Below are 16,499 nucleotides of genomic sequence, written 5' to 3' on the forward strand. Positions count from 1 at the left end.
AACTACATACCATCGTGCCACTATACCAAAATAAAATAAAAAAATATTCATAATAATATCCTTCGTCCCTTTTTGTTTGTTTGTTTCTTTGACACTGTATCCTTGTCTTTTCGCTCATACGCTTTGCGCCCCCCACCCATCTAAACAAGCCCATTAACAGAAGCCACCTCATACATTCTCCCTTCCTACGTTTAAGTCCCTTCCCCCTCAAACTACTGATACTGATACGTGCAGAAACCAGTTCCATACCTGCAGGTGGAGAATGCGAGTCCCCTATCCACCCGCTGTCTTCCCCACTTTCTACTCGGGCTACTAAACAAAAGAGTAGGCCTGAAAATGATAACGCAAGAATAGCCCCATCACTCTCACTCCCTCTCGCTCGTTCTCTCCCCTGTGCCTTCTCACCCTCTTTCCTTAGTTGCATGCAACAACGCCAACCCATCAAAGCGCACTACGCCAGTCCTGACGCCACTACCCGAGACGATCGCAGTAATTTAGCGTGATGAAAGGCAGATCGAAGATAGAACGTGGTTCGTTGTGGCAACACAAAGGGGGAGAAAGCCGGCCTGCTACGGACGGTGCTTTCCAAATGAAAACCCGCGGAGACTTGTCCCTTCCAACCGCATCAAACGGCAGACATTTTCTCGCCCCTCCAGCGGCTCTTCATACCGATGTCTTGGCTAGTATTTGTGCTCATTGTTGCTCCCCTGTATCGCTAAAAACGCTCCCAATCGCTTTCTTTTTTTTTCTCCCTGCTTTGTTCTCCCATCTCACATTGGTTTTACGCTTCTCTCTTTGTTCACTCTACCCCCCCCCCCCACCTACACGCACACACACTTGAAGCGAGGGTGTCCTCTCCTCCAGTGCGCGGCTATTTTGTGCGTTCGCCGTGCCTCTGCAGCGTGGCCTCAATGAGGGCCTTCACCTTCGCCTGGTCAAGCTGCACGCCCTTCGCCTCCAGCAGTCCGAGGGTGCTCACAACGTGCGTCACGTTGCCTGCCTCGCGAAGTGCGTCCAAAAGGCGAAGCAGCGCCACCACCTCCGTCTCCGTACCGCCGCGCTGCAGCGGCACCGCATCCGTAGACATTGCATGAGGGTCAACGCCGTAAATGACTTTGCGAAGCGTATCGTAGCGCCCCATGATGCTTTCGACGCGACTGCGATCAAGATTGGTGTTGCGCACAAATGGGCGGATGTACGCATACTGCCGAAAGAAGTGACGAAGGTCAACGACAAGGTCCTTAATGATGGGAAAGTTTGGCAACGGCCCCACCGTAGTCACTTGCTGTGAGAAGGTAATGCAGGCGAGGCTGTTAATACCGTTAATATTCATGGCGCAGCTGCCGCATACGCCTTCGCAGCAGGAGGCCCGGAACGCTAGCGTGGGATCCTGGTGCGCCTTTACCGCCGTGATGAGGTCAAGAACCATGTAGTCGTGATGCTTGTCGTACTCGTAACTCTCTATGCGCTGCTTGTTTGTTTCTGGGTCAAAGCGAATCAGCCGCAAAATCGCCTTCTTTGAGGCGGTGTCGGGTGCCGTGGCGGTGGTGCGGCGCACGGACACTTTGTACGGTGTGGCAATTTTGCGCAGCATTTGGTAACAATTGTACAGTCCGGGCTCCTTTCTTCTTCTTTGGGTTGTTGGTGTTGGTGTTGGTGTTTCTATTGTCAAAGCGGATGTCCCTTTTTGTGGGAGTACGCAGTCTGGCGTGGGCTCCCCCTCGCACCGCAGGAAGAAGCAGACAAAGAGCATACATACATACACACAGAGAGAGAAAAAAAAAATAAAGAAAGAATATCTCCACACCCATCCGCAGCAGCAGAGGGAAAGATAAATGTGCGAGGTCACTCCTAGGCGTAGGTGTCCGCCCGACGTTGCAGGCGAAGTTTGCCGCTCAATCCTCCGGCACAAACAGCGACCAGTCTCGCACCTCAAAAGACGACACTGCACGATGCAGCACCGCCAGCACCTCCTCCCTGCCGCGGAGGTGGCGTACCACGCAAGCCTCGCTGCTCTCCGGATGAATCCACTGAGGTGCAGAAACGGAGAGCAGCACATCCGACGAGATGGACGGCAAAAAGCGCAGGACTGCAAGGGCGACAAATACCTCATTGTCTTTGCCCCGCTCATTTTTGAACTTCGAGATGCGCTGCAGCCCAGACGTGACGCAGCCATATGCGCACCGTCGCCCGCTCGCTGCGGCCGCCCCACACGGCAACTGCGCCACGTGGGGGTAATCAGCAGGTGCAAGTGGCTGCTGCGCGTCGAGCGTGAAGTCCCCATCACGGCAGTCGTTTGCACGTGCGAGGTCGCTGAAAAAAAACGCCCCACAGTCCTCGTCCAGCACGTCTGCCTGGCGGGCGAGAAGCTCAATGATGATGCAGACGCCCGTCTCCGCCTCCGTATACACCTCCTGTGTGTCGGGCACCTGCCTAAAGTCGCTCACGTCCACTGCAGTGGCGGGAAGCCGGCAGCGGATGGCGCCGCCAAACAGTTCCACCTCTCTCTCCCCGGACATCTTCCGTGTTGCAGCTGCCGGCGTGCGGCGCACAAGGCACAGGAGGCACAAAAACAAAAGAAAACAGAAAAGGGGAAAAGAAAAAAGTAAAGCAGGAGCCTGACGCAAGCGACAATAAAAATAATAACACAAATAAAAAAGCCCGCGGGGTACGACCAAAAACAAACAAACAAAAGCAGCAACGTTAGAGGAGAATCACACACCGACGCCCACGGCAGTTCACAAAAGCTCAAAGCCCCCACCCATGCAAACGTCCCTGTGAAATGCGAGTGTCGTATTACTTCATAAAAATGCGCCGACGTGACACCTTCAGCAGGCGTGAAATGTCCACGAGATGCCGAAGCAGCACCATCGACGCGTAGGAGATAAACAGAAGGATCGCCACAAGTTGGATGTCAAGCAGTGTAATTGCATCGCCAGCGATGGGACGCACCCTCTGCAGCATGTAGGAGAGAAGTGAGGGAACTACGTTGAGTTGCGCCGTTTCGTGTATGTACTCCACGAGTTTCTGTGCAGACACGGTAAATCCAAGCGTCAAAAGAGCTGCAAGCGGGAGAATCGCAACAGCGACGCTCGCGTGGACGTGCCAACGCCGACTCCACGACGCCACGACCATCACCAGCGCTGAGAAGGCACCGAAGAGAAAGAGCATCACGCCCACCGCCGCCCATGCCGCCATGCCCTGCCAATACTGACGTCCTCTGGCCTTTATCACTACTGTTGCCGCTCTTCTCTCAGATTCCCCCACCCCCACGCTTCTTCACGCCCCTGTGCCACTACCAACTGCCAAAACGCACAGGGCAGAGAGGCAGGAAGAAAAAAAGTAAGAGAGACGCAAAGAGTTTACGCGTTTGGGCGGCAAATGCCAAAAAAAAAAAAAAAGAACTCAGCAGACGGCCGTCCATCCGCGGCGATGGGGCAAGTAGCAAAAGGAGAGGCGAAAACTCGCACCAGGCCACAGTGTCGATCACCTCTGACCCCCGTTTCCTCCTCCTTTTCGGCGCTCACCGATACGGTTTTCAGTTGAGCAATACCCGTGAGCACAGTGTCAGCTCCATCAGTTCGCCTTTCTTCTCACGAATGTGGTGCTGCAGCAGGAGGTTTGCCTCGCGTATAAGGTGGACGGCGGAGCGGAGTGTGAAGAACTTCACTGATTTGTTTTCGGCCGGGTTGGCGCTCTTCACACGCTGAAGCAACTCCTCCGGGTTACTCGCCGCAACCGCCGCGGGGTCTCTGAAGCCCGCCGTCCACAACGCTCGCGCCCGTGCCGGCTGCAATCCGTGTATCTCCATCAGCGGCACAATATCCGGTTTCACCCCAAAACCTAGCCTCTTCACGTAGGACGACAGCACGGCCTCAAGTGAAAACCACTCCATAGCCCGGCAGAAGCTGGTGATGGAGCTACTAAACATGGAGGCACTACGCATGAGGCCCTGCAGTTGCCCCCGGTTACGCTGGTAACGCTCTTCCACGACAGACATTGGTACCTCACTGAGGAGGTCAGCAAGCATCAAAGCGACAAAAAAGCGGCGGGTGGCAAACGTCCTGCTGCCGCCGCTTCCGTACGGGTCCCCCAGCCCCATGGCTCGCTGGTGCACGAAGTACTCATCGACGCCCACCATGTGTGCGATACGCTGACGGTTTTCGCCCATCTGTGAGAGCACGGTGCGGTACGCCGACCAGTTACAGTCACCAATCTCCCGCAGCGGCGTTAAAAAGTAGCACAGATGGAGATCATCCGCCAAAATCAGGCCTGTACGCTGCAGATTTTCCAGTTCCTCGCGGACCAGCAAGGCCTCCTCCACGCTGAAGCACGACCGCACAGAGCAGGCACCAAACGGTGTCGTAGACAACGTGACCTGCTCCTCTGCACTCACAACAGGTTGCTGTGCGGCGGCCGCAGCATCACCCCCAACGGGTTCCGGTTGCAACGGCACACGCTGCACCAAACCGCTCCGAATCAGATGGTCTATGGACGACTGTAGAATCCCAGCCAACGCCACCGGCAAGGGCTTTGAGGCAACATCGTAAGCCGGGTCGAAGGGTCCAGTTGCATGGTGGCACAAGAGGTTTTCCATCCACGCCTGGGTGTCAGCAGGCAATCGTATGACACCCACCGAAATACATTCTAGCAAAGCTCTTTCAAACAGACTTGCCTGAAGCAGCATTTGGCTCGCGCACATCTCCACTTCCTGCCGCATCAACTCCCGCCCCCGCTGACAGTCTCTACGGGAGAGGAGGAGAAATGATTCACCAAACTCATCCAGGCCGGCACGACCGGCACGCCCACACATCTGTAAATAACGGGATTTTGTCAAAAAGTCACGTCCCACGTAGGGAGTCTTGAAGATAACGCGTCGTGCCGGCAAATTAACTCCAGCTGCCAGCGTAGACGTGCAACAAAGAATATTGATGTGTCGCTGGCGATACGCCCGCTCAATTAACTCACGCTCCTCCCCAAGTAAGCCACCATGGTGAAACGCAACACCGTGAGGAAGAAGCTGGCCAAGCAGGCTTGCATCATTTCCAAAGGAGCTAAGTTCCGTTTGAAGAGCCCCAAGAGTCGTGTCACTCGCACTATGAAATCCATTCTTCATGCCTTTGCGGTATTGGGCAATGAGGCGTGCCGTGTCAACGCATTGCTGACGGCTCGCGCAAAATATCAACACCGACCCCGCTTGTATCTCTGTCGCTAACAACAGTAACTGCTCCCTCTCCGTCGCGTACCCAGCTGCCACCAGATTGCGCTCATTCCGCTCCCCATCCTCCATCACCATACCATCCACGACGGCATACTGCCTCAGTGGGATTGGGCGGTACTGTCCCAAGTAACAGGCTGCACGTAACCACGTCGCAATGCTTGGCAGGTTTGGAATGGTGGCACTCATACCAATCAGCTGCATGGCATGCGGCAAGCAAAGCAGTTTAGACAAAAACAGTTCCAGTGTCGCACCACGATGCGACTCCCCAAGCATGTGCAGCTCATCCACGACCACGGTTCCCAACTCCTGCGTCAAGCCCTCCTCCAGCATATGATTCAGCAGCGAGTTTGCCTTCTCAATGGTGCAAACAAACACGGTGGTGCGCTTTGGCAGAGGCAGCCTGCCTTGTGTGCCGTAGTGACCCTCGACAGAAAACCCCAACGCGTCACCAAAGGGGCGCAGTCCTTCCGCCTTCTCCTCCGCCAATGAAACAAAGGGAAGGACAAAGAAGCACGACTTGCGTCGATTAAGCAGGCATCGAAGCAGCAAAATCTCCGCCACCAGGGTCTTGCCTCCACTCGTCGGTAAACTGTACACCAAACTACCACCGCTACGCACGTCGTCCCGCATCAGGACTTCGTGCTGCCACGGATACAGCTGCTTGATACCGCGTCGTTTCGTAAAAAAGTGTTGTGCACTCTGAGGAAGATCGTAAAAGGCACCGCCACCCCCGCTCTCCTTCGTCTGTACCGAGCAGTCTGTGGTGGTTGGTGGAGAAACCACCGCCATCCCATGGCTGCCACCGTCAAGCAGCGCAACACCTGCAAGGTCCAGATGCATGTTTGCCTCCTCGTCGGCCGCCTCGCCGCCTTCCAAAGTAGCCTGAGACGAAATAAACGGTGGTGTGCTGGCACCCCCCGATTGTTTGATGGGTGTAAATGGAAGATCCGTGGACAGTCGCTTGTCTTCTTCCACCTCCCGTTGGAGTTCCTCCTCGTTTTCAAACGGCGCCGTGTCCATCGCTGCCGCATTGGCCGGCTGTTCGTGTGATTGAGAAACCGTCATGGTTTGTGGAAACGAAGGCGCTAACGGCTGTGCGGCCGCCACTGGAGGGGGGTGCTGCAGCCACGATTCAACGCGTGCACGTTTATGTACAGCCGCCTTCTCCAGTGCAGCAGAGCGGCCGCCCTCCGCCATCTCCGTGTGGGGAGCCTCTGCGTCCAGCAAATCTTGCGTCTGTGCCACCCTTCGCGGCGCGTGGAACCCCCCACGACACACAAACGTCCTCCGCATTGCTAGAAAGTTGGTGCCTTTGCGAGGTCCGCCACGTGCCCCTGTTTACTTCCCTCTCTGTGTGTGTGCGTCTCTGTCTCACTCACTTTCTCACACTCTCTACTCACAGCAGCATGAGATATGAAGGGCAGGGATGGGCGGTGGCAAACACCACGCGCTCGTCTCCCCGCTACAGTCAACTCCCGCCCCGTTCGCTGCAGGAAAAACGCCCAATAATGAACCACCCCCACCCCCCTCCCTCACACACACAGACACAGACACAGACAGGCAAATACAGGTGAGAAGAGCATGAAGGAACAGAAAGCTGCAAAAAAAAAAAAAATCGTCAAGCAAGCAGCAACAGAAAGCAAGGCAAAGTAGGAGCTACACCCCCCACACACACACGCAACCGCACAGAAGCACGGGGCGGGCATGCTTTTTAACATAAACCCCGCCCATTGACAATCATAGTAAGTAACTATGTAGGCAAATTAAAATACGCGTTCACAGTCAGCATACAAATCCCTACTGCCCAAATCTAATTAAGGAAAAGCAAAGAAAAAAAATAATAATTATTATTATTATTATGATAATAATTGGGCCTCCAGAAAAAAGAATGAGAGCATAGCAAGATACGGGGAAAACACACACACACACACACAAAACAAAACAAAAACAAAAATGTTCATTCAGTACGGCCAGGTGGAGGTCATCCATGTGCAGCCCTGCTGCAAACAAGGCAAATAAAAGATCTTGTTAGCAGAAAACACATAGGTGGCTCTCTCCCGCATCTGCGACTCAAAAGCTAATTGAAAGGGAAAAGTCCATAGCCACCGAGATAAACAAATATCACATCAAATACCAGATTCATGAGTCCACGTATTCCCTACCTTTTTTTTTTTTATGTCACTCTCTCTTTTTATTTTTCTTTTCTTCCTGCCGTTCCTCTTCTCCCTGGGGATGTTTGCCGTGCGCCAGAGTTTCACTGCAGCTAGGCGGTCTCTTCCGCCCGATCCCCCGCGAGTTGCCGGCAGACATTTCATGCGTGTCACCATGCAGTTCGATCTTCTTCTCTGTGACTTTGCTCGCAGCGGAAGGGAGTCCAACTTCCCACAATTTTTCGTCTGTCACCTCCTCTGCAATTGCCAATGCAACACTTGTAATCTGCGCCGCACTGGGCAGGTCCTTTGGCAGGCAGTGTGTACACATAAAGGAGACAAAAGGTGCGGCACTCCGCTTGTCGCTGTACACAAAGCGCTCCCCGTTACCATTGTACGCAGCCATCGTCGGTATGACCTGCTGATCTGGCGTCTCGGGCCAGTCTTCCACGGGAAAATCGTTATCGTCAACGTTACAGGCCAAATAGCTGAAGGGCCGTACCACACCGCAGGACTCTGACGCCTTCCAGACGATGCCCACAATATGGTCGATCATCATGAGAACGGCGGGGCAAATCGCACAACGGGCGCTCCAGAAGACGCAAATTGCGCCGCCTGGCTCCTTCCGCTTTAGACGCTGAAGCGTGCTCGTCACGGCACAGAGTCCGTGATTAAGCGTGACGTTGTGTGACGACACGAACTTGTCACCCTCAGGCGGTGCCGCGCCTTGAAGGGCCTTTGCAATACCACCTTCCGCCACACCACGAAGAAACAACTCGATCGCTGCCGTCAGCTTCTCGGTGTCCGGCACGCCACGGTCGAGATCTAAGACAAAGGAGCGGTCGTCGTACATTTCAAGCACAACCAGAATTGGGATTCGCCCGTAAACAGCGATGCACTTCTGCAGCTTTGCAATATTAGCTTCCGTGGTGAAGCAGACGCGCGGCGCGCGTTGCAGTGAGAGCAATACGTCATTTGTCTTTGTGTCTGTTCCGTACTTCACTGCCACGTCGTTTGCGTCGCCCAACTTTGCGCACACCTCGTCAACGTAGCGGCACACGGCGGCCGCCATCGATGGAGACGCCACCAGGCCAAGACAGCGCTTGTTGTTCAGTTCCTCACATACGTCTTGCGCAAACTCCGGCCAGACGCCGTCGTTGTGTTCATTGCTGTTGCAGCGCGGTATTGTGGCAGTTGCCATTAGGCCCCAAATGCGCTTATCTTTTCTTCTCGTTTCAGTTTTTCTTATTTTCCCGTTTTGCTACTTATCCCCTGTTGTTGTCTTTTCGTTTCTTTTTTTGCCTTTTGGTGCTGCGTTTTCTTTTTGGTCTGCGGGCCTTCGACGCTGACGTCTGTGCGGGCAGGAAGCGGTAGACGAGCAAAAGAGGGAAAGCCGACAGCAACAAAGTCAAGCAACAAAAACAAAAAAGTGGGTGGTGGAGGGGGTAGTCCCACACACGCAAAGCAGCGGGGCAGAAGCAGCAGATGAAAATAAAAACAAAAAACAACAACAACAACAAAATGAAAAGAGTGTCCACGTATTATTATTTTCTTTTTCTTTTTTCGTTTCTGTTTGGTTTTTGGGTATCGCTTCGCCGCCTCGTAGAGTCAAAAAAAAAAAAACTGAGACAAAATAACAAAAAAGCAGTAGGCAGAAGCTGCGCGTCACAACGGCTCTCGCACCACCGGCTCCTGCCGATGCAGCAGTTCCATCTTAAAGATTTCATACAGAGGAAAATACATCGCCATGTTTGCCGAGACCCACACCACGCGGGTACATCCTCCGCGGAAAAAGAAAGCGACACCACCACGACGATACGTGTCCCGCACCACACTGCGTACTGTTGTGGATGGATTAGCCGCAGAAGCCACCACCACACGGGTCCGAATTGTGTCCAGTGGAACGGTTATCGTAGAGGCTAGAAGACCACTAAAGCCGCCTGTAAGAAAGGTACGCAAAAAACTATGAACATACCACTGGAGACGCGAGCTCCCGTCAGGCTCCTCGTGGAGCTGATGCCGCTGTCGCAAACTTTGCCCCCATGGACGCAAGCTCTCATAGCAAATCCACTGAATAACACTATAAGGAACGTCATGCAGTAGTGTTTGCGCCTTTACCAGCCGTGTGCAGGCAAAAAAGCCGTGGTGGATTATCTGCCGTATTGCAGCCCCGCTGTTCGGCACAGCGGTGGCTTGAATGCGCATCTTCGCCGTCTCCATTGGGACACGAACGATACAGCTAGACAGTTCGGCAGCGCTCGCGGCAAGAAAAGTATGCACAAAAAACACATAACATGTGTCGTTACCGACACCTGCAGGGTTCAATGTGTCTCGCACTGCATTGTACGTGGTCATGTAGATGGCCTGGTAGGGCACGTAGCAAACCAGCTTGACAGGCAAACCGCCGTAGACGTACCTTGGCCCCCACTTGCCGGCGTACTCGCGCCAGACAAACAGCAAGCTCTTGGAGCTCGAGCACTGCAGACGACATTTCAGTGTGTCTAGGGGGTGAAGAAAGGACTTCGTAAACACCGTGGCCGCCGCCGAGGCCAGTGCCACAGAGGACGTGTGCAGGCTGTGTGACGATAAAGATGGTTGTTGTGCCTCCCGCTCTTGCCTCCCCTCACCCATGCGTAGACGCCAAGTAGCCCACAAAAACCTCCTACAACACCTACACACACACACACACATGTGACAAGAAAGAGCAGAAGCGACGAAGCGGGTTTCAAGAGGGCACCCCGACAGCACAGACAGTAAAGAGAAGCAAAGCAAACACACATACACACACACAGAGAGAGAGAGACACACAAAGGAAGAAAATGGAAACCAAAAGTCACGCCCGCACACCATGCGTCCCAGCTCTGGCGAAGACAAATACTCTTTGACGCTACACATTTGTCTCTTTCATACGCTTCCGCATCTTGTCCAGCTCTTCCATGCGCCGCACACTGTCCTGCGTGATGCGCTGAAAACGAGAACCACCACCAAACTGTGACGCCATCATGGCAGCAAACTGCCGAAATGTCATTTGTGAGAAGGCAGTTGCGGGGTCCATGTCTTCTTTGGGCAGCGCGGGCTCCTTCAACTCACCGCCCTCATCAAAGTCCTCGGAACGGTACACACGCACCCGGCTGCCACGCACCTCCCGCATCTTTGCCTCCTTCTGCGCACGTTCGTTCTCGTCGTTGAGCATCCGCAGCATCTCGGCCTCCTCTAGACGACGGTACTCCTCAACCTCTGAGTTCAGTTGGACTTGCACAGGATCTGTGTGGCCGAAGCTGCCTTTCTTCTGATCGATCTCCATTGCACTGGGGGTGTTGCAATAACGGGTAGAATAATCGGGGGCCGGCTCAGGGTTGGTCGCCTGGGTGAAGGCCACATTGAGGTACGCCACCGCATTAGCGCCAATGTTCTCCACATCCCTGCGGGTAATAATCTTGCGGAAGAAGGCAACACACAGCACCACAGCGCACCCGGTGACCATTGCCACACCAAACATAAAAATAAACTTCTGTCGGTGATCATGACGTCGTAGCTCAGTTTCGTGGTCAATCGCGTGTCTGGCATTGTCGACGTATTGTCGGTAATACTGCCGGGATTTCTTACGATGCAGTGAGGAGTCAATGTACTCTAGAAGCACCTCCGCTGCGATAACTGTCTCTTGCTGTAGTGCATTCGTGCGCTCGCCGTAAACCTTCGCCCACCGCTCCTCAAGCTGCGTAGAGGTCAGTGTCGGTAACTCGGACTCCTTAATGCCCAGCACCTTCGCGGCGGCGGTGGCGTCCATCCACTTCTCTACTTCGTCAACGGTGAGGTGGTCATCTGGAGTCGTGTTACGCTTGCGCTCCAGCGGCCCAGTGGCCTTCTGAAAGGCATAGTGAGCATAAACAGGATCCCACGGCTGATTCGACGCCGTCGGCCCCTTCGGCAGGTCCTTTGATGTGTACTTGCCCGGCTTGTACATGTCTGCCAGCCTAAAGAAGTTACGCAGCTTGTCCGGCTTCTTGGGCGGGGACTTGAACGCCACCTGGCGCCTCGGTCCTTGCGTGGGCGACGACAACGACAATGACGGCTGAAACGCCGCAGTGCAAAGGGCGCCGCACCCCACAGTTCGCATGCGGTGCATTCTTTCCACGCTGCTTCTCCTCCTCCCCTTCTCTCCCAACGCACACGTGCTGACGTATCCACTATGCGCCACGGTTGAGGTCAGCAAGGAAATAAAACAAAACAAACAAACAAAAAAAAAAGATAATGCCGGAGGAGAGACGCCAGTAGAAAGAAAAACAAATGAAGAAGAAGTGCAGTGTTTCTTTTATTCCCCTGTTTTTTTTTGTTACAATTTTAATTTCGTGCATGGCTGAGTAGTAGACAAAAAAAAAATGTTCCAGACCCGCCGTTGCGGACAATCACACACACACACACGCACCCCGCTCGGCCTTTGTGTTCAATTTTTACCCCTTATCCTCCTCCTTTGCCGGGAGATGGTGTGCGTGGTACCGACGTGATGCCCCCCCTCGAGGTGGTGGTGGCCACCTTCCGCCCCGCACCGGACGGACAGACATGTTTACTTCCCAAAAATAAGGTCCTTCAGTTTTGATAAAAAGCCGGTGTTATCATTGTCGTCGTCCTGCACCACCTGCTCCTCCGTGATGGCGTTCGTGCCATTCACCTCGAGACGCTTCACCATGTAGGTGTCCTCCAGGTGGTACCCCAGTTTCCCGTAGTACCGTCGTACACCGACACCTGCAATCACCGCCATACTGCCAAATCCGTGCGCCGCGGCAATGCGCTCTGCCTCCCTCATCAATTGCGTGCCCACGCCCATGTGCTGCGCCTCGTTCCCGGAATTAGGCCGGGACACTGCCACCAGCCGACCGTACGTGTGCAACTCGCGAATGAGCGCACAGTCCTCCAGCGCCTTGAACAGGGAATTATCTGCCCCGCTGTTGTCACGCAGCCGCAGCCGCAGATGCCCATACAGCGTCGTCCGCTCCGGATTTTCCACCGAGATGTAAAACTCCGTCCCCTCGCTTGCGCAAAATTCATCCACGAAAAGTTTTGTGTGCTCGCGATCGACAGGCCTCCCTTTGCATTCACGTTCACGGATATCCTTGCAGCAAATTCCCTTTTCCTTCATCTCCGCCTCAATCACCTGCCGCAGATTGCACCGCCGCTCTCCCCCCATGATGTACGTTGTGGGGATGTCACGAACAATACGATTTAGACGAATGCGGTACGGGCACTGCTCCATGATGTACACAAGGAGTTTCACCATCCAGGCACCGCCGTCCATCTCTGCATAGGGCTTGTAGAGACCTTTACGGTACCACTCCTCAATCTTGGTATACGGCACTGTCGCCGTGGGGTAGACCTTCCACTGATCCACTTGAAAGCTCTTGTTGTCAGAAGAGAAAAGGTACTCAAACATCTCACGGTCCTTGGCGTAGCTGCTTCCTGGCAGATCTGGCATCCAATGGGCATCCACCTTAAACCCTGCGTCGAGCAGCCGCTTGATCGCCACAATGGTTTTGGCAGTCGGGCAGTCACGGTTAACAACTTTGAGAATGTCATCGTCAAGGTGCTGCACCCCAAGCTGTACGCGGGTGACGCCAAGCAAACGGAAGCGCCGCAGCTCGGACGTGTTGATGTAATCCGGGCGCGTCTCAACCGTCACACCAATGACGCGGCATCGGGCCTCCTCGTTCAGTGTGATTTCCTCCTGTAGGCTCTGCATAGGCCGCAGTGGTGCAGCGTCGTAGTATGTGTTGGCAGCGTAAAAAGAGCCAGCCATAAACTCCTCAGCGTACTTCTTCGGGTAGAAGGAAAATGTCCCGCCAAGAATAATAAGTTCAATCTTGTCCACCACGTGACCGTTGTTTTCCAGCGCGCTCGCCCGATCATAGAACTGCGAGATAGGGTCCCAGCCATTGCGGTACCCACGCAGTACGCCTGGCTCCTTCAGCAAGTACGAGCGTGCGATGCCTGGTTGGTTAGGACAGTAGTGGCAATCCTTTGGGCATGAAAACTGTCCCGGTCCCATAAAGACTGTCACCACAAGCACACCACTATGCGACTTGCCGCGCTTACGCACCAGAAGCTCCTCCATCACCGGTGACTCCTGCAATTCACCGGCCCGCACTAACTGCCGATACGCCGCAGTCAGCTCCGACTTCCGCGCGGTGTCTTTAAAACCAAAAAGACGGGACGCCTTAACGCGCAGGTGTTCCAGCTGGTTCCTGTTTTTGGCAGCCGCCACCTTCTGCGCCAGTACCCGCACGGACTCCAACAGCGCACGGCGACGCTCCTCCGGCAGGTCGCCAAAGTCCTCGTGCCCCTGAACCAAATCCTCAACATCCGCTGCCTCATCCGGGGCCTCGTAAGGTCCTAACTGATGATGAAACGTTGCCCCCATGGACCGTCCAGCAAATCGTGCCTCCTTCAGCGATTGGTGCAGGTTGGGTTGCGGTGCCACCTCCTGAGGCTGTTCTTTCTTCTGCAGTGTTTCTTCGTTACTGCCCTCCATCGTAGTTCCCTGCTCTCTAGGACGTTTAGATGCCATGTTCCTCGATACACTACTTCTTTTTTTAGCTTGTGTTTGTTGTTGTTACTGCTCGCCCTTCCCCGCCCCACAACACCCTTGTCTGTGCCACCGACAAACCTAAGCACGCCGTCCAACGGGGTCTAATGATAAAAGGCAAGAACAAAAGAAATAGAAGCGGGATTCACAAAGCCCGATGATGAGCCAATAGGTAGAAACACAACACGCAGCTATATATATTTATATAATATTTATATAATATTCTTGTGATTAATAGATAGATGTGTGTTTCTTTCCAGCACCACACACACAAAGATAATGGCATGAAGCAAGGCGGAAGCCAATCACCCACCGATTCTTCCCTGCATGTCTACAGCTCCCTCAAGTGTGTTTTTGTCAATGCGTGTCCCACGCTTCGTCCAGAGTGGGGCTGCAAACTCGTACTGTTCCTCAAGTAGACGCGGCTCAGCGTCAAGTAAATCCCGTGACTTACGCTTTCTTACGAGTTTCGTCATGTAAAGCTGCATACGACCTGGTGGCTCACTGCTCACGATGTGGCGGAACAGCTCTCGCTCCCCTGCGATAAGAGCGGCCTTTGCACATCCCATTCGAACAGCCGCGGAAGCCTCCGGAAGAAGTCGCTGAATCGTTGCGGCAATGTCCGGGTCACCGAGATGCGCCAAATACTGTACATGCATTCCCAGACGCTCTGCAACGGTGTACTCTGGGTTAGGAATCTCCCGCGTCGCCGGGTAGAGCTTGGCTGGCTCAGGCACCTGCGCCGCCGCCTCTAGCTCGGACAGGCGCCGCCGCATTCCACGCACACCCAGAAAGTTGGGCAGCTGATTTGCCCACTGCATAATGTACAGCAGCGCCATCACCGCGTCAACAGGGATATCGGGGGCGAACTCCGTCCCAAAGAGACGGTTGAAGCGACGCACCAACTGGCCCCCACCGCACATGCGTTCGTTATCGGGCCACACCACACGAACGAATACGGGGATGTGCATCTTGGGGACCACCTGAGAGTCTTTCCACATAAACTGAAACGCCTCAGGGTCTTGTGGAGGCAGCTTCACCTCCGCCGACAGCTGCACCTGCACAAACAAGAGCGCCTTGGAAAAGACGCAGCGGTAGAGCGACGTCGCCACCCCAGGGCCATCAATCGTGGGGGTCATGTGCTCGGCGTGGGGGTCCACCACCGTCCGCAGGTGTGGAATCGCAAACAGAAAGGGGCAGAGATCGACGTGTTCCATCAGCCGTTCAGGGTCGTCATGCTCGCCGAGAAAAAACTCCTGTTGATTGAGGAACTCTCTAATAGGGGCAAAGGCAAACTGCTCATTGCGCGCGTCGTACGACATATAGCGAAGAATATCCCCCTCACTTGAGGGCATGCGTTGAAGCTCCAACATACGCTGGGCGGTTCGAAAGCGTTCCTCAAAGCCCTCATGGTGCCAGTCTCGATGAAGTGTGGCGATGGAGGCAAACTCTGCCAAGACGCGACGAACGGCGGCAGCCGTCCCCTTCACAGGGAGCCACATTGCAGGTGGGAAATCGTCACTCAACTGAATGTAAACCACCGGTGCCGCTTGTGATGGATCCAGGTAAAGCTTGGCGGGCCGCGTTCCCACAGAGGTTGGAATCTGTACACGCTCAGGGAAGGGATATGTGCTGCAGAAGTGCACGTATTCTTTGCGTGTGTTTCCCAGGCACAACAGCGTCTTCTGTTCATGCGTATATGTGGCGGTACTGGGAAACACGTAAGGACCAACACGGTATTCCACCTCGCTCAGTAAATCAAACGGTAGCCAGAGGTACGGATCGACACCTTCCTCCTCCTCGCCGTTGTCACCGGTGTCGTTATTGTTGCTATTACCCTTTCCCGCCTTTTGGTCCGCACTCCAGGCGTCCGGAGCAGGGTTGTGGTACCGAGAAGCCACATCGCTGGCCAAGGCCGTGGCATCCATCTCATCCTCGCTGTGGCGCCGGTAATACAAGTCCTCGCAAAGCCTATAAAACCACCCCGGGGGGTCGTTCCCTTTGGTGGCAGCAAAGACCGTCCATAGCTTTCCCGCACGGTGCGCGCGCTCCACAGGCCCGTCCGCCTCCGCCCCATGCTCGGATTCCTTAGGTGCGGGGTGGACGTTCGGGGATCGCGGATCATACCGCGCCGGCGGCTCCACAACGTCCATCGTGGAGTACGTGCGGGCGGCGTCAGGAAGAGCCACCGTCACCGGAGGGTCCAGCAGAGACAAAAGAAACGGTGAGTTCCACTCAGCAGCGTCCGTCGCCAGAGGCGCGGGACCCAGCATGTGACTCTCACCAGTCACATACCTCCTCGCAAGAAGTTGGTGAGAGCGACGCAGCGATGGGGCCGTCCTTAGCGCCACGAGCCGCATTCGACACTTTGCTGCCCCCAGCAGAGACGTCGCAGTAGCACAACACACGCCGAAAGAAAAGAAATACAAATAGTAGATCAAAGCGGAAGAAGAAAAAAACCATCGGTGCATGAGAAATATGCAACATACAGATATATATATATATATATATATATATATACGACGATAGTGTAGAAAAGGAAAAAAAGGGG

At 54.4% G+C, this 16,499-nt stretch overlaps 9 protein-coding genes across 9 annotated transcripts, besides 15 other annotated features; all 9 read right to left on the reverse strand.

Moving 5' to 3' along the window:
* Window positions 1-29: 29 nt before the first annotated feature.
* Window positions 30-58: a microsatellite.
* Window positions 59-871: 813 nt separating this feature from the next.
* On the reverse strand, window positions 872-1,594 carry TraAM80_01616 (electron transfer protein; the record flags this gene model as incomplete). The annotated part of the gene is made up of 1 exon (XM_029378650.1): window positions 872-1,594. One exon carries the CDS (start codon window positions 1,592-1,594, stop codon window positions 872-874), a length of 723 nt encoding a protein of 240 aa, XP_029241452.1.
* Window positions 1,595-1,895: 301 nt separating this feature from the next.
* On the reverse strand, window positions 1,896-2,519 carry TraAM80_01617 (Ran-binding protein; the record flags this gene model as incomplete). The annotated part of the gene is made up of 1 exon (XM_029378651.1): window positions 1,896-2,519. The coding sequence occupies one exon, from the start codon at window positions 2,517-2,519 to the stop codon at window positions 1,896-1,898; it is 624 nt and encodes a 207-aa protein (XP_029241453.1).
* Window positions 2,520-2,568: 49 nt separating this feature from the next.
* Window positions 2,569-2,610: a sequence feature (A-rich).
* A 186-nt stretch (window positions 2,611-2,796) lies between these two features.
* Window positions 2,797-3,198, reverse strand: TraAM80_01618 (uncharacterized protein; the record flags this gene model as incomplete). Its single annotated transcript, XM_029378652.1, has 1 exon — window positions 2,797-3,198. One exon carries the CDS (start codon window positions 3,196-3,198, stop codon window positions 2,797-2,799), a length of 402 nt encoding a protein of 133 aa, XP_029241454.1.
* Window positions 3,199-3,538: 340 nt separating this feature from the next.
* Window positions 3,539-6,514, reverse strand: TraAM80_01619 (putative RNA helicase; the record flags this gene model as incomplete). Its single annotated transcript, XM_029378653.1, has 1 exon — window positions 3,539-6,514. The coding sequence occupies one exon, from the start codon at window positions 6,512-6,514 to the stop codon at window positions 3,539-3,541; it is 2,976 nt and encodes a 991-aa protein (XP_029241455.1).
* Window positions 6,515-6,564: 50 nt separating this feature from the next.
* Window positions 6,565-6,619: a microsatellite.
* Window positions 6,620-6,754: 135 nt separating this feature from the next.
* Window positions 6,755-6,780: a microsatellite.
* A 268-nt stretch (window positions 6,781-7,048) lies between these two features.
* Window positions 7,049-7,090: a microsatellite.
* Window positions 7,091-7,136: 46 nt separating this feature from the next.
* Window positions 7,137-7,171: a microsatellite.
* A 228-nt stretch (window positions 7,172-7,399) lies between these two features.
* On the reverse strand, window positions 7,400-8,572 carry TraAM80_01620 (uncharacterized protein; the record flags this gene model as incomplete). Its single annotated transcript, XM_029378654.1, has 1 exon — window positions 7,400-8,572. One exon carries the CDS (start codon window positions 8,570-8,572, stop codon window positions 7,400-7,402), a length of 1,173 nt encoding a protein of 390 aa, XP_029241456.1.
* A 289-nt stretch (window positions 8,573-8,861) lies between these two features.
* Window positions 8,862-8,891: a microsatellite.
* Window positions 8,892-8,918: 27 nt separating this feature from the next.
* Window positions 8,919-8,952: a microsatellite.
* A 29-nt stretch (window positions 8,953-8,981) lies between these two features.
* Window positions 8,982-9,015: a sequence feature (GA-rich).
* Window positions 9,016-9,036: 21 nt separating this feature from the next.
* TraAM80_01621 (mitochondrial carrier protein) lies at window positions 9,037-10,002 on the reverse strand (the record flags this gene model as incomplete). The annotated part of the gene is made up of 1 exon (XM_029378655.1): window positions 9,037-10,002. The coding sequence occupies one exon, from the start codon at window positions 10,000-10,002 to the stop codon at window positions 9,037-9,039; it is 966 nt and encodes a 321-aa protein (XP_029241457.1).
* Window positions 10,003-10,035: 33 nt separating this feature from the next.
* Window positions 10,036-10,061: a microsatellite.
* Window positions 10,062-10,140: 79 nt separating this feature from the next.
* Window positions 10,141-10,180: a microsatellite.
* Window positions 10,181-10,258: 78 nt separating this feature from the next.
* TraAM80_01622 (uncharacterized protein) lies at window positions 10,259-11,497 on the reverse strand (the record flags this gene model as incomplete). Its single annotated transcript, XM_029378656.1, has 1 exon — window positions 10,259-11,497. The coding sequence occupies one exon, from the start codon at window positions 11,495-11,497 to the stop codon at window positions 10,259-10,261; it is 1,239 nt and encodes a 412-aa protein (XP_029241458.1).
* Window positions 11,498-11,586: 89 nt separating this feature from the next.
* Window positions 11,587-11,618: a sequence feature (A-rich).
* A 160-nt stretch (window positions 11,619-11,778) lies between these two features.
* Window positions 11,779-11,797: a microsatellite.
* Window positions 11,798-11,935: 138 nt separating this feature from the next.
* TraAM80_01623 (acetyltransferase-like protein) lies at window positions 11,936-13,930 on the reverse strand (the record flags this gene model as incomplete). The annotated part of the gene is made up of 1 exon (XM_029378657.1): window positions 11,936-13,930. The coding sequence occupies one exon, from the start codon at window positions 13,928-13,930 to the stop codon at window positions 11,936-11,938; it is 1,995 nt and encodes a 664-aa protein (XP_029241459.1).
* A 210-nt stretch (window positions 13,931-14,140) lies between these two features.
* Window positions 14,141-14,171: a microsatellite.
* An 82-nt stretch (window positions 14,172-14,253) lies between these two features.
* Window positions 14,254-16,308, reverse strand: TraAM80_01624 (uncharacterized protein; the record flags this gene model as incomplete). Its single annotated transcript, XM_029378658.1, has 1 exon — window positions 14,254-16,308. The coding sequence occupies one exon, from the start codon at window positions 16,306-16,308 to the stop codon at window positions 14,254-14,256; it is 2,055 nt and encodes a 684-aa protein (XP_029241460.1).
* A 131-nt stretch (window positions 16,309-16,439) lies between these two features.
* Window positions 16,440-16,468: a microsatellite.
* Window positions 16,469-16,499: the final 31 nt, after the last annotated feature.

This window comes from Trypanosoma rangeli (genome assembly GCF_003719475.1).
Source record: "Trypanosoma rangeli strain AM80 chromosome Unknown Tra_15.4_contig_00033, whole genome shotgun sequence".
Lineage (NCBI taxonomy): Eukaryota > Euglenozoa > Kinetoplastea > Trypanosomatida > Trypanosomatidae > Trypanosoma > Trypanosoma rangeli.